This window comes from Hipposideros armiger, unplaced genomic scaffold, assembly GCF_001890085.2.
Source record: "Hipposideros armiger isolate ML-2016 unplaced genomic scaffold, ASM189008v1 scaffold_93, whole genome shotgun sequence".
Classification (NCBI taxonomy): Eukaryota; Metazoa; Chordata; class Mammalia; order Chiroptera; family Hipposideridae; genus Hipposideros; species Hipposideros armiger.
The window spans coordinates 1,415,072-1,428,521 of NW_017731443.1; the positions used below are offsets into that span (position 1 = coordinate 1,415,072).

Below are 13,450 nucleotides of genomic sequence, written 5' to 3' on the forward strand. Positions count from 1 at the left end.
ATATTGTGCCCGTGGTGACCAATTAGCACCAAAGGCCTTTAGAGATTAAAAGGCACATTTCTGAGACCCTCCAATTTGTGCTGTGGTTATTTCCCCCATCCCAGAACTTATTGGGAGATTAGTACTTAGTAGCTGGCAGAACCTCCTATTGGTCCCCTGACATTATAGTGTGTGAGCTGTCATGGTAAAAAGGGCCAAGTGCAAACCCCTGGAATTGTCCCCCTGTCCCTGCCAAGTGATAAACAAATAGAGATACCATAATCCTGGAGAAATGGCAGATTAGTGCCGCCATCAAGGATTTGGGAGATGCAGGAGTGATGATTCCAATCATGTTCCCTATAACTCACTTTTTGCAAGCAAAAAAGGAAACAATGATGTGACGATGCCAATCACAGCTGCCATTCTAGATTTGATATCTTTATCGGAGGAAATCAGTATAAACCCCAGCAGCTGGTATGTGGCTATTGAACTAGCGAATGCTTTCTCTTACATTCCCATGAGTATGGTAACTTACACTCAATTTGCATTTACCAACAGGGGTAACAGTATACCTTTACTGTCTTGCCCCTGGGTTATGCCATTCTCCTGCAAACTGCAAGGTCCAGAGGGACGGTGATAGTCTTGACAACACAGAGAACACTATGCTGCTGCACTTGATTGATGCCATTATGCTAATTGGACTCTGTGAGCAGGAAACAGCAAGACTCTTAGGTGCCTTAGACATACGTGCGCCAGAGAGTCGGAGATGAACCCTGTGGAAGTTCAAGGGCCTGCCACATCAGGGAAGTTTCTAGGGGACCAGAGGTCTGGGGAATGTCAGGTACCTTCTAATGTGAGAGACAAGTTGCTGCCCTCTACACCATACACCATGAAGAAAGAGGAGCAATGTATCATGTATGTTTTGGATTTTGGAGCCAACACATATCACATTTGGGCAAGTTGCTTTGACTCATTTACTGGGTGACCCATAAACCTGACAATGTTAGGTCTGGATCAGAAGTTCAGGCTGTATTACAAGCTGCCCTATCACTTGGGCATGACGCCTGGTAGATGCACGTGCCTGACTTAGGTGTCAGCCAAAGATGCCACGTGATGCCTCTGGCAGGCCCCAGGAGAAGCATCACAACCACAACCCTTGGAGTTTTGGCCAAGCAATCCTCTGCCAACGACTATTCCACATTCTAAAAAGCAGCTCCTGGCTTGCTACTGGACCTTGGGAATGACCAAATGCCTGATTTATGGAACACCAAATGTTCTTCATGAACTGGGTATTATCTGAGCCACAGAGTCATGAAATTGGATTTGCGCTGTTGCATCCCATGAGGAATTAAAGTGGTATATATCCAGCCGGGTCCAAGCTAATCCAGAGGCACAAAGGAACTGCCTGAGCCAGCTTCAAGGGGAGAAGGAAAAAGGACAGGCCTGATCTATGGGAGACTTTGCACAATAAGCCAGTGCCAGCCAGAGTGGACAGCTCTGAAAGACAGCAATGAAGAAAAAGAAAATCCTCCCAGTGGGCAGAACCCTGGGCAATACGTGTGTTATCCACTTGGTGTGGAAGGAAAGAAGGCCTAAGATGCAGATTTATGTGGACTCATGAGCAAGCCAGGTACAGAGACTTGGAACTTGGTGACATGATGGTCTAGGAGAGAGGTCTGCGGATGGCTTCTTAAAATGCTCACACAATGGGAAGATATTCATGTCCCATGTAAATGTCCATCAGAAGGCAATCAGTCCTCACTAATTAGATGAGATGACCCACTCTATAGATTCGGTTAGCTTCTTTCTCCAAACTGGTGCTTTTTCAATGGATCCATGCACAAAGGGTGAAGCCACTAGATTTCTGTATGTGACAGGAGATTTCTGTGCTCTTTGTCCAGGTTTTCAGACCGTTTTGTTTTTTTAACTTTTAAATTTAAAAAATGTATTGTGGTAAAAAATATATAACAAAATTTACCATTTTAGTCATTTTTTTAAAAGATTTTATTGGGGAATTGGGGGAGGAGAAACAGACAAGTTGCTGTCCTTTTTGTTCTTCAATCTAGTTGTGGAGGACGTTGTTTCACTGGCCCATGTTGGTATTATCATTGCGCTTTTCCTGGGAGAGTCAGTCGCCCGCCAGCCATTGGACGCTGCTCACAGCGGCTCACGGCAGCTCACGAAAGCATATGCCCACTGCCAGCCAGCCCCACTGCAGCCTACGCCGTCACTGACGACTCACGGCAGCCCAGCTCCAGGTCGAGCAGTTGTTCACCATCTTAGCTGTAGAGGGCGCAGCGTCACTGGCCCTCATGTGGGATCCGAGCCAGGGCCCTGCTGCTCAGAGCTGGCGTCCCAAGCAAACTTCTAACCAATGCGTCACTCGCCCAGCCCCATTTTAGTCATTTTTAAGTGTATGATTCAGGGACACTGTACTCACAATGTTGTGTAACCATCACCACCATCTATCTCCAGCAGTTTTTCATCACCCCAGACTGAAACTCTGTGCCCATTAAACACTAACTCCCCAATATTCTCTCCCCATAGCCCTTGGTAACCATTATTCAACTTTCTGTCTCTATGAATTTGACTATTCCGGGTACCTCATTTAAGTGGAAGCATACAATATTTATCTTTTTGTGTCTGGCTTATTTCATTTAGCATAATGTCTTCAGGGTTCATCTATGTTGTAGTATGTTGTCAGAGTTTCCCTCCTTTTTAAGGCTGAATAATATGCTATTGTACTCGTATATATAGAGCACATTTTGTTTATCCATCCACCTTTTGGCTATTGTGAATAATGCTGCTATGGAAATGGGTAGACAGATATGTGTTCAAGTCGCTGCTTTCAATTCTTTTGGTACATAGCCACACAGTTTTTTAAATACTCTCAAATAAACCAGAGTTTGTTTTATAAAGTTAATCATTCTGCAGCATCATTTTTTTTTCATCCCCAAGAGTCTTTGACACCAGCACCTGTCTGTGAAGAATGTAGTGTGTGTGACAACATCAAGTTTTTATTTGTTGGTTTTGTTTTTTCACAAGAGCAGTGAAAAAAAGTCTTACAGAGCCAGCTCTCAGGAAAACCACGAGTTCAAATGCCAAGACAAGTCTTCCAAGACAGACCTCTTGAGTCCAGATATGAAGAAAACATTAAATATAGCTTGGCCATTTGTTTGTTTATGAAAGCTGTTTGCATCAGGAAAAATTATCTAGATTAGATTATCAGCATCACTTACAAATCTTTCAAGTGCATGGCATTGATTTATCAGTGAAATCTGTTGACTCATCAGCCTGGATAAAGAAGCTGTTGTTTTCTAGTTTATTACTCCCCACAAAAAAACCCCCAAAAAACCAAAAGGCTCTTCAGAATCCTGAGACATGTCATCAATACATCAAGCAATGGTTCTCTCTGAGAGTAGAACCTTTTCACTTTTGGCACTTTGGACTAGCATGATAATTTTATATGTTGGCATTATTAGGCTCTCTTTTCTGGACAATAGGTTCTGATAGAATAACTTGCTTTTTGAGCCTTTTTACTGAATGTGACCTTTAAAATAAAAGCCCTTGTCTATTTGTTTTGAGATACCAATAGATAAAAATTAGTGCATTCACTTGTCAAATGGCCATGATTTGTAGCTCTTTTCAATTTTGCTATGAAGCTATTGCTACATTTGTAAATTGTAATTCTTTATCACTAACCCTGCCAGTCCTACCTCCTCCTCTTTCATTTCACACCTCATAATAAAAAATCACCAAGCCGGCCGAGTGGCTCAGTTGGTTAAGAGCTTGCTCAAGAGTTTGAGCTCTGAGCAACAGTGGTTTGAGTCCCGGCCTGAGCTGAGCAGCCACTGAGCTGCCAACAGGTGGCAGGATGGCTCAGCTAAAAAAACAAACCAAAAAAATCACCACAGTGGACCATTAGACACATTTGTAAAACACGAATGCTAATAATATATACAATAGAAGGGTATAATAAATAAATAAGAAACTTGCAAAAAACAGGAAGCTATGCTGAAATTCACTTCTAGAATGCATGATTCATGTTTTATAGTGTTTACATCAACAGCAAAGTGGCAGGGAGGCAGCTGAGTCACAGCATGTAGAAATTATTTCTTTAGCAAGAAAGTTCCTCTTCTTTTCTATCACACCAGAGTTTGTCAGTCATCAGTGCACAAGGGGATGTGGGGGGAGGTACTTCAGGAGGGTGAGGCTGATGTCATCAGTCCTACCTCCTCCTCTCCAGCCAACGCATGTTCACAAATGGTCAACAGACTTCCTGATCTCACGTTGAAAACTGAGAAAGGACTCAACAATGACACAGTCCCACTGTGCACTGCCAGACAGGGCCTCGAACAGCTTCTGAGACTGCTCAGTTACTGTCAACCACTGAAAGTTGCACTGGCCTCACACAGCACATAATCAAAGACAATGCTTTTTTTTTTTCAATGACAGTAGAGAATTCCTGGCCTAGAAACATCTCAAAGCCAATTCCGTAGTTCACAGAACCCTAGTTGAAAACTCTGCTCTAGAGTGTCGATCCTGTCTGCCTGTCGGATCTGCATGCCAGCTCACAGGAAAGGGGACAACAGAGGTTCACGTGCCCAGTGCTTTCAACCCAAGACCTGGAAGTTCTCTCATTGCTTCTGCTCTTACACTATGGCCACACCTCCGTGGAAATGTAATCTCCAGTTGTGAGGCCATATGCCCAGGAAGAAGAGAAAAATGGATTTGTGGAACAACTAGCAGTTCTACCACAAACTCTTTCCTTTTCTGCTGCTGGTAACAGACACTGAGCATCTTGAGGTTAGAGGAGGTGTCTCTTTTATCACTGAGTACCCGGATCCAATGCCACTGTGGACATGGCTGTGACCAAGGACTCAGGAAGGTACTGTAATCAAAGGAGCGACCTCTAAGCTTCCAGAAGAGCTGCACTGGCACAAATGAATTTGGTGTACAGCGAAAGGTTTGCAGTGGATTTCAGCAGGAAGACAGGACGGCATGGTGGCTAAGATGATAGACTAAAGTTAGTGCTGATTTTAAGTTCTTATTCATCAAGCTACTCATGTATACTCTCTGAGCCATGGCACCTTCTTTTGTAAAATGGGCATAATAATATCTCTCATGTGCGGTTGTTGTAAGGATTAAGTTAAAATTGCATAAAGTAGGTCCTCAATAAATAATGGCCCTTGGGGGAGGGTTATCACTGTTTTTTTTTTAAGATTTTTATTGGGGAATTGGGGGGATGGGAGCAGTGCTGGGGAATTGGAGAAGGGGAACAGACAAGTTGCTGTCGTTTTGTTCTTCAGTCTAGTTGTGGAGGACGTTGCTTCACTGGCCCAAGTTGGCACCATCATTGCGCTCTTCCCGGGCGAGGCAGATCAGTCGCCGGCTTCTGGACGGCCACTCACTGTGGCTGCTGGCCGCTCACGCTGGCTGCTGGCTACATACGGTAGCTCATGGCAACTCACTGCCACAGGGGCTGCAGCCTACGCCAGCGACTCACGGCAGCCCAGCTCCAGGTTGAGCTGTTGTTCAGCATCTTAGCTGTGGACGGCTGTGTCACTGGCCCTCATATGTGGGATCTGAACCGGGGCCCTCTGGCGTCCCAAGCCAGTTCTTAACCATCGCGCCACTCGGCTGGCCCGGTTATCACTTTTTGAGGTGTGTAAATGTCTAATTATTACATTGTTGTGTACCCCTGAAACTAATAAAAGTAGATAAAATAAAATAATGGCTGATAGTTTTATTTTAGTAGTAACACAAGAGAGGGTTCCATCATTCTCAACGATAAAGGAGAGAATAATAATATAAATTAACATGCATTGTGCTGTTAGTATAAGCTTTACATGTCTTACCTTTTACCTTTTCTTTTTTTTTTTTAATTTTAAACTTTATTGGGAAACAGTGTGTTTTTCCAAGACTCATCAACTCCAAGACAGGTCATTATTTTCAATCTAGTTGTGGAGGGCACAATTCACTGACCCATGTGGGAATTGAACCGGCAACCTTGGTGTTACAAGCACCGCGCTCTAACCAAGTAAGCCAACTGGCTGCCCACCAGCAGCTCACCAGCAGCTCAGCTCCAAGTCAAGCCATTGTCTTCAATCTAGTTGTGGAAGGCGCAGCTCACTGGCCCATGTGGGAATTGAACTGACAACCTTGGTGTTATGAGCCCACTCTCTAACCACCTGAACCAACCGGCCTCCCCTACATGTCTTAACTTTGTGATCCTATGAGGTAAGTGTTATTATCCCCATTTTACTGAGGAAGAAACTGAGGCACAAGAAGATTAAGCAACTAAACCAAGATCACACACCTACTTACAGTGGAGTCAGGCAGTTTGAAAACCAGAGCCAACTGGTATCTAGGTGGGACTAGGGATTGGACCACTCGGCCTTTTAAAGTTCTTTCCAACAACAAGGCTAAGCAACTTGCTAGGGCCTGTGGTGTCATCCTGAATGTCTTTGTCCAGCTTTGCCACTGACCTGCTAGGTCACCTTGGACCATTCTCTTCCCTTCTCTTAACCTCGGTTTCCTATTTTTACATTGAAGAGGTTAGACATGATGATCCTTGATTCTGAACTATTGCCGAGTAGGAGACATTCGAGAATTAGGCCTGGGAGGGGGCCTGCTGGTGACATCATAGAGGGGAGAATTCCATGGGAAGAGTCAGGCTTTCCTAGAAGCCCCACTGCCACAGCTTAGGTGAGAGGGGCAATCCAGGAAGAGGCCTATTGGGCCCACGTCTTGAGCTATTTTTGTTCCAGGGTTCCCAGCAGAGCCATGCAGCAACCTTCGATGGCTGAAAAGGCTCAAAATACCAGTGATTTGGATGCGCTCTCTCACCCCAGCTCATCAACCCCACACCATAGGCCAAGCCATAGTGGAGTCCAACGCCACCACAAGTCCCATCACCACAGTGTGTCCCATCGCCATGGTGTGTCCCACCGTCACGGCATGTCCCATCATGGCATAACCCATCATCATGGTGATTCTTGCCACCTTGGTGAGTTCCAAGACTACCCTGACAATGCTTTCTCCCACCATCCCCATCACTCCCCCCACCACCACCACTCCCCACATCATGGTGGAGCCCAACAGTCCACATCCTTTGCCCTGGATCCTTCTCAAGGCACTGCCCTCTCCCACCATTCCTATGATAAGGACTACTTTGATGATGATCACCACCATGGTAACAGGAGACATCACGATAGGGCTCACCACCATAGTGAGTCTGACCACCATGATGCGCCCCAGTACCTCAGTAAGTCCTACCACCATGGTAGGCCCCACCACCATGGTGGGTCTCACTACCATAGGGAGGTTTTCCACCATAATGTGCTCCATGAACCTTACCATCATACAGAATCCTACCACGACAGTGAGGCACATCACCACGATGGACCCCATCACTATGATGCTTACGATGACAGTGGGCATCATCACCATCAAGCCCACCACCACAAAAGGCGTCTTCATCATGGCGAGACCTATTCCCACAATTCCTATGAAGGGTCCAACCCTCAAGGCATGCCTCACTACCACAGTGAGCACCACCATGGCCACCGCAGCAATGACCACCAAAGAGAGCACCACCACGGGGCACGTCATCATGATTACCTCCGTAGTGATCAGCGCTATGGGGAGTACCATCATGGCGACTCTCAAGCCTCTGGCCCACACAAATCCCACAGCAAGGTCGGAGCTGGCTCAGCCTATTCTCATGCAGCAGGCCTCCAACCTAGTGTGGCACACATGCGGAACGTGTCCTTCAGCGGGACTCGTTCCCGCAGTGCAGTTCACTCACATGCCTCCCAGAGCTCCAGCAAAATCCATCCTCAGGATCCCTCCTCTAAAACCTCGGGAAGCTGCACTGAAGAAGACGAGCAATTTCAGAAGCGTAAAAGTGAGTCTTAGCCCCTCCTCCAACTCCCACTGCCTGGCCCAGATTCCAGACCTAACTCAGGCCCTACACTGACCTTCCACAGATCATGCGGCTTGACTCTCGCCTGCAAGTATATTCCGTTGGCTGTTCACTCACCTGACCATTCATCATCCAACCTTTTATTCCTTGAATTATGTACCTCTTTAGGCCATCAGTTGTTTGTTCATTCGGTCACTGCTTTATTCATTTGCATGTTCACTTCTCAAACATTTTGTCTTGTCTAATATGGGCACCTGGACTGCCTGGGCCCTAGTAGCACAGGGAAGACTAACCCTATCCTCAAGGGGCTCCAAGGCTGGGGGTGGTCACTTAACCATCCAATCCCAAACCACCCAGTGATGGAGGCCTATCCTCCATGTCAGAACACTTAACACTGTGGATTCTGTTTGCCCACATTTTCCACACTAACCTGTGAGCCTCTTGACGACGGAGACTGGGAACCAGTGCCTGAATGAGGGCCTTGTTTGAGGGCAGGAAGAGACCTTGGCTGTTAGTGCACAACCCACCAAACTTGGCCCTTGGTAGTTCAGTAAACATGGCAACAGTCTCAAGAACAAGCAGCGAGGAGTGAATGTCTAATTGGATGGGGGTAGGGAAGGCACCCAAGAGGGAAAGGTATTTCAGCAGAATCTTAAAGGGAGAGGGAGAGTTTACCCAGAGGATGGGGTGGTGAGGAGGATTGGGTTTCCATGCAAGTATAGAAAGGCATGGAAGTGTAGCAGCATGAGCCCTCAAGGTGTGCTCAAGCAGACCCCAAATCCCAAACAGGCTGGCATCTACCACTCAAGGGGTCAGGCCTGGGCCCCAATACCAACGCCGGACTAACATAGAAGCACCTTAGTAAGTGAATGGCAGGCAAGCAGGCAGGCATGACGATGAACCCCAACCCAACATGAGAGCAGGGCCTGGGATCCCCATGCCCTCCTCTCATACAGATTTGACTTTCTGGCCCCTTATAGCCGGCCGAGCCCAGAGAGCCCACAAGAAGCCACACAGCGTAGACTGCTTCAGTTGGTTGTGGGAAAAATTAAGCCACCTCCTTTGGGGCTTCCGGAAAATGCTCAGGAACCTGACTGAGTCTCTGATCTTCGAAGCCTTCATTTTCCTCGTCGTCTGCCTCAACACCGTCATGCTTGTGGCCCAGACCTTCGCTGAAGTCGAGGTCCGGGGCGGTAAGAGCTGGGGAGCCCAGTTCATGTGGAGAAGGGTTTTGATCCTGTTGGCCCGATTCAGTGCCGGGTGATTTCTATAACTTAGCTTATTTGATGCTCACCTCTGGGAAGTAAATGACATTGCCCAGTATTAGAGATGAGGCTCAGAGAGATAGCTGAGGTCAACCAGCCCGAGACCGAAAGGCCAGCTAAACTAGAGGATGTGCTGTTTGTAGATATAGCCACAAGGTGGCGCATCTGCTCTAAATATGCTGCTTTACCCAGGAAGGGTGCTGGGAACCCGGGAGGGCTAGAAAAGCCAGGAGTCCCGGAAGGGGTAAGAGGGGAAACTATGAGAAGATGGCCCCTAAAACCCTGGGGAGCAGGGTGAAGGAAAGGACATAAACTAAGGAGAAGAGGATAAGAAGAATGGCTGATGTTTCTTGCATGTGCACCGGTTCAGGCTCCATTTTAAGCATTTTACTGTGTTAAATGCCTTTCGTGCTCATGAAAACACTATTAGGCAGACTACTATTATCACTGTTTCACAGACAAGAAAACCGAGGCACAGAGCACTTAAGACACACAGTCATGTGGGCAGAGCCAGGATCTCCCTAAATGGTTGTGTGTGGGGTTCCCGTGGGGAGGAGGAGAGAGGGGCCGGTTCTTGAGCAAGCCCCTGGTGTCCCTGCAGAGTGGTACTTCGTGGCCTTGGATTCCATTTTCCTCTGCGTCTACATGGTGGAAGCTATGCTGAAGATCACAGCTTTAGGATTCAAGTATTTTTCTGACTCCTGGAATAAACTGGGTGGGTGGGGATGGGGTGCGTGTGTGTGCGCGTGTATGCGTGTGTGCGTGTGTAGTAGGAGCCACCGAACTGCCTAGGGGAGGCTGAGGACAAAAGGGGCCAGGGGCAGGGGATGTTGACGTTGGGAGGGCTGTGGGTCTGCGCTAGGGGCCTGGACAGGAAGGAGCCCCTTACACTCAGGCGCCCTGTGCCCTCAGACTTCTTCATCATGGTCATGGCTGTGCTGGACTTCACGCTCATGCAGATCAACTCCAGCACCTTCAGGCGTACTGTCTACAACCAAAGCGTCGTCCGGATCTTCAAGGTCTTCAAGAGCCTGCGGGCCCTGAGGGCCATTCGGGTCCTGCGGAGGCTCAGGTCAGCTGGGCCACAGCTGCCCACCCCGGTATGGGGACTCTGAAGGAAGAGGGGACACAGGCCTGGACTCCCAAGGAGTGTGCTGTGTGTGACCTGATCCAGGGATGGAGAAGGGGGAGGTTGCAGACTCCAGCCCGCTTCCGATAAGCTTCCAGCTGATCATTCTCTTCATTTTCCAGAGAGGGGCTTGGACTCTTCTAAGTCACTAGCAAATCAGGGAGACCTCCTGCCTTCAGCGCCAGCTCTGGCACCTGGACACAGGCCTCCGCCCATGCTGACTCCGCCTCCCTCCCAACCTCTGCCCACAGCTTCCTGACCAGTCTCCAGGAAGTGGCTGGGACCCTGGTGCGGTCCTTGCCGTCCATCACCGCCATCCTCATCCTCATGTTTACCTGCCTCTGTATCCTGTGCTGGGGTTGGGGGGACTGGGGTGGGAGTCTGAGGTGCTGTTGGTGGGGGGCATCAGGGAACAGGGGCAGGGGGACATGGTAAAATGGGCCCTGGGAGCCTGGTTTGGCCCTGAACAGCCAGTCCTCTTCTCTGTGGTGCTCCGGGCACTGTTCCGCCATTCTGACCCCAAGCGCTTCCAGAACATCTTCACCACCATCTTCACCCTCTTCACCTTGCTCACCCTGGACGACTGGTCCCTCATCTACCTGGACAGCCGAGCCCAGGGTGGGGAAGGCCCCTAGGCTGGCTGGGTGGACAGACCCTGGGGGCTCAGTTACCCCATCTGTAAAGTGGGGCTTCTGATGCTTGCTGGCAGCCGTGAGGTAAGGGCCGGCAAGGAACTCCCAGCTGGAACGACCCCTTCTTTCCCAGGCGCCTGGTACATCATACCCATTCTCATGATTTACATCATCATCCAGTACTTCATCTTCCTCAAGTAAGGACCCCGCCCCTGCTCTGCTCCCCAGCTTCACTCCCCTCCCCCACCAACCCCTGGGCAGCCTCTCCCCAGCCCTCTCACCCTGGTCATGCCACAATGAACCCAGAGAAGGGTGCAGGGCCTCTCCCGCAGCCTCCTCCTTGAGAGCACCCCACTGTGCCCCCACCTCCAGCCTAGTGATTGCCGTCCTGGTGGATAACTTCCAGATGGCACTGCTCAAAGGCCTGGAGAAAGTGAAGCAGGAGGTACCGAGGGCAGGGGGCAGGTAGACCAATCCAGGGAAACAGAGGAGGGGGCACAGAGGCTGCTCCAGGGACGGGCAGGCATGGGACTCTGACAGGACCAAGGCCTCCTCTTCTCAGAAGGCTGCCCGGATCCATGAGAAGCTGCTGGATGACTCGCTGACGGAGCTCAACAGAGCAGGTATCAGCCCTCCTCTCCTTCCACAGTCAAACAAAGGATTTCAGGCTCAGTTTTAGAGTCTGAGACTCAGGAGAACTTTCGGAGCTTAGAACTTTGATCCAAAGGGCACTACGACAATTCTCTAAAAGCCAATTAAACTGATAGCCAATTCTTGAAACACCCACTGGCAAAACGACTAATTAGCCAAATTATGATTCCCCAAACACCCCTTTCTGTTAATAACCTATAAAGTTTATAGAAGTGGTTTTACATGGGATGGTTTCGACTGATTTTGAGGGGTTTGTCAAGGTCATATACACACTTATCCAGAGTCACTCCAAGTGAATTGAGAGACTACAAAAATGAAGTTTCCTGTACGTGTTCATTTTTACACACCTGACTTTCTTGGTGAATTGATTTTGAGCCAATTGCTTTGCTTCCTGCTTAACGATCTTCAGAACTTTAGAATCTGAGCCCCAGAATCCTGCTCTTAGGATCTTTAACACCATAGGACTAAGGGTCCTCAGGGGTCACCTGGTCCTTCACCTGCCCTCTTCATCACGGACACTCACTGCAAAAAGACTTAAGCAAAAAGAGGAATTCATTGATTCAAATTACTTAGCAAATTGAGGGTGCATGGGCTTTGGGGAATGGCTGGATCCAGGACTTGAATGATGGTCTGATTTGGTCTCCTTCCATCTCCCTGCTCTGTAGCCCTCTACATGGTTTTGTGCTTTAGGGCAGCAGCTCCCTGTGCTGGTAAAACGGCCATCTGCAACTCCAATCCCAAATCCTCATAGTTTAGCCATCCCTGGAACTCCCAGCAGAGTCCCTCTTCTCCCAGAAGTTCCAACAAAGTCCCAGAAATGAGTCTCCTTTGTTCCAATTGATCACATGCCTATTTCTGAACCAACCACCGTAGGCCCCCACCCCAACCCCCCAAAAAGCTGTTTCGATTGGCCAGGCCTGAGTCACATATCCTTGGAGCTGGGGTGGAGTCAACCCCAGCTAATCAGCATGGACCTAAAAGGGGTAGGAAAATTGGAAGACTGTCACCAGAGGAAGAGGGATTGGATGTTGGACAGGCAAATGAACAAACAAAACTGCTACACACTTCACGCCTGGAGAAGCAACCTCTTCAAGGGCATCCTGGACAAAAATTTGCTAGCCTCTGTTTGAATATCTCCATAACACATTGGGTTTCCTGCACCCCCTTTCAATCAGGCATCTCCTTGACCTCCCCCTTCTTTCTCTACACCCAGAGCCTGAAGAGGTGATGAGTGAACACACTAAACACAAGCACCTCATCGAGAAAAAATTTGGGACCATGACTGAGAAGTAAGGAGACCTGAAGGGAGGGAGGCCTTGTGCCTAAAGGGAGAGTTCTGGAAGCCTAACTTGTGCGTTTGCAGGGAAAGGAACATTGCCCACCTCTCTGGAAGCGGGGTGGAGTACCAAGGTTTATGCAGTCTGTGACTAAGACATGGAGAACATAAGTGGCTTCTGCTCACCAAGAGTTATCTTGTGCCACCGAGAAATCCCACCAGTAGCTCCTAAAGGGCCGTGAGAGGCCCTCTGAGGCCAAGAGCCAAGGGCAGGGGCGGCTGAGAAGTCCTAGAGGAGCAATGGTTCTACTCATCTTTTTTTTTTTAAGATTTTATTGGGGAATTGGGGGAAGGGGAACAGACAAATTGCTGTCCTTTTGTTCTTCAGCCTAGTTGTGGAGGACGTCACTTCACTGGCCCATGTTGGTATTGTCATTGCGCTCTTCCCGGGTGAGGCAGATTGGTCACCGGCCTCTGGACGGCCACTCACGGCGGCTCTTGGCAGCTCATGTCAGCTACCGGCTGCTCACACTGGCTGCCGGCCTTTCATAGTAGCTTATGACAGCCCATTGCAGCAGGGGCTGCAGCCTA

The 13,450-nt window shown here is 48.7% G+C and overlaps 1 protein-coding gene across 1 annotated transcript in view; it reads left to right on the top strand.

Moving 5' to 3' along the window:
* The first annotated feature begins 7,171 nt into the window (after positions 1-7,171).
* Positions 7,172-13,450, top strand: part of CATSPER1 (cation channel sperm associated 1) — an 8,622-nt gene continuing 2,343 nt past the window's right edge. Inside the window, exons 1-11 of the mRNA XM_019645183.1 lie at positions 7,172-7,238; positions 7,349-7,888; positions 8,887-9,099; positions 9,773-9,886; positions 10,084-10,243; positions 10,552-10,643; positions 10,775-10,918; positions 11,066-11,129; positions 11,305-11,377; positions 11,495-11,555; positions 12,797-12,872. Coding sequence (XP_019500728.1) covers positions 7,172-7,238; positions 7,349-7,888; positions 8,887-9,099; positions 9,773-9,886; positions 10,084-10,243; positions 10,552-10,643; positions 10,775-10,918; positions 11,066-11,129; positions 11,305-11,377; positions 11,495-11,555; positions 12,797-12,872 — 1,604 coding nt within the window. The remainder of the gene's footprint in view (positions 7,239-7,348; positions 7,889-8,886; positions 9,100-9,772; positions 9,887-10,083; positions 10,244-10,551; positions 10,644-10,774; positions 10,919-11,065; positions 11,130-11,304; positions 11,378-11,494; positions 11,556-12,796; positions 12,873-13,450) is intronic.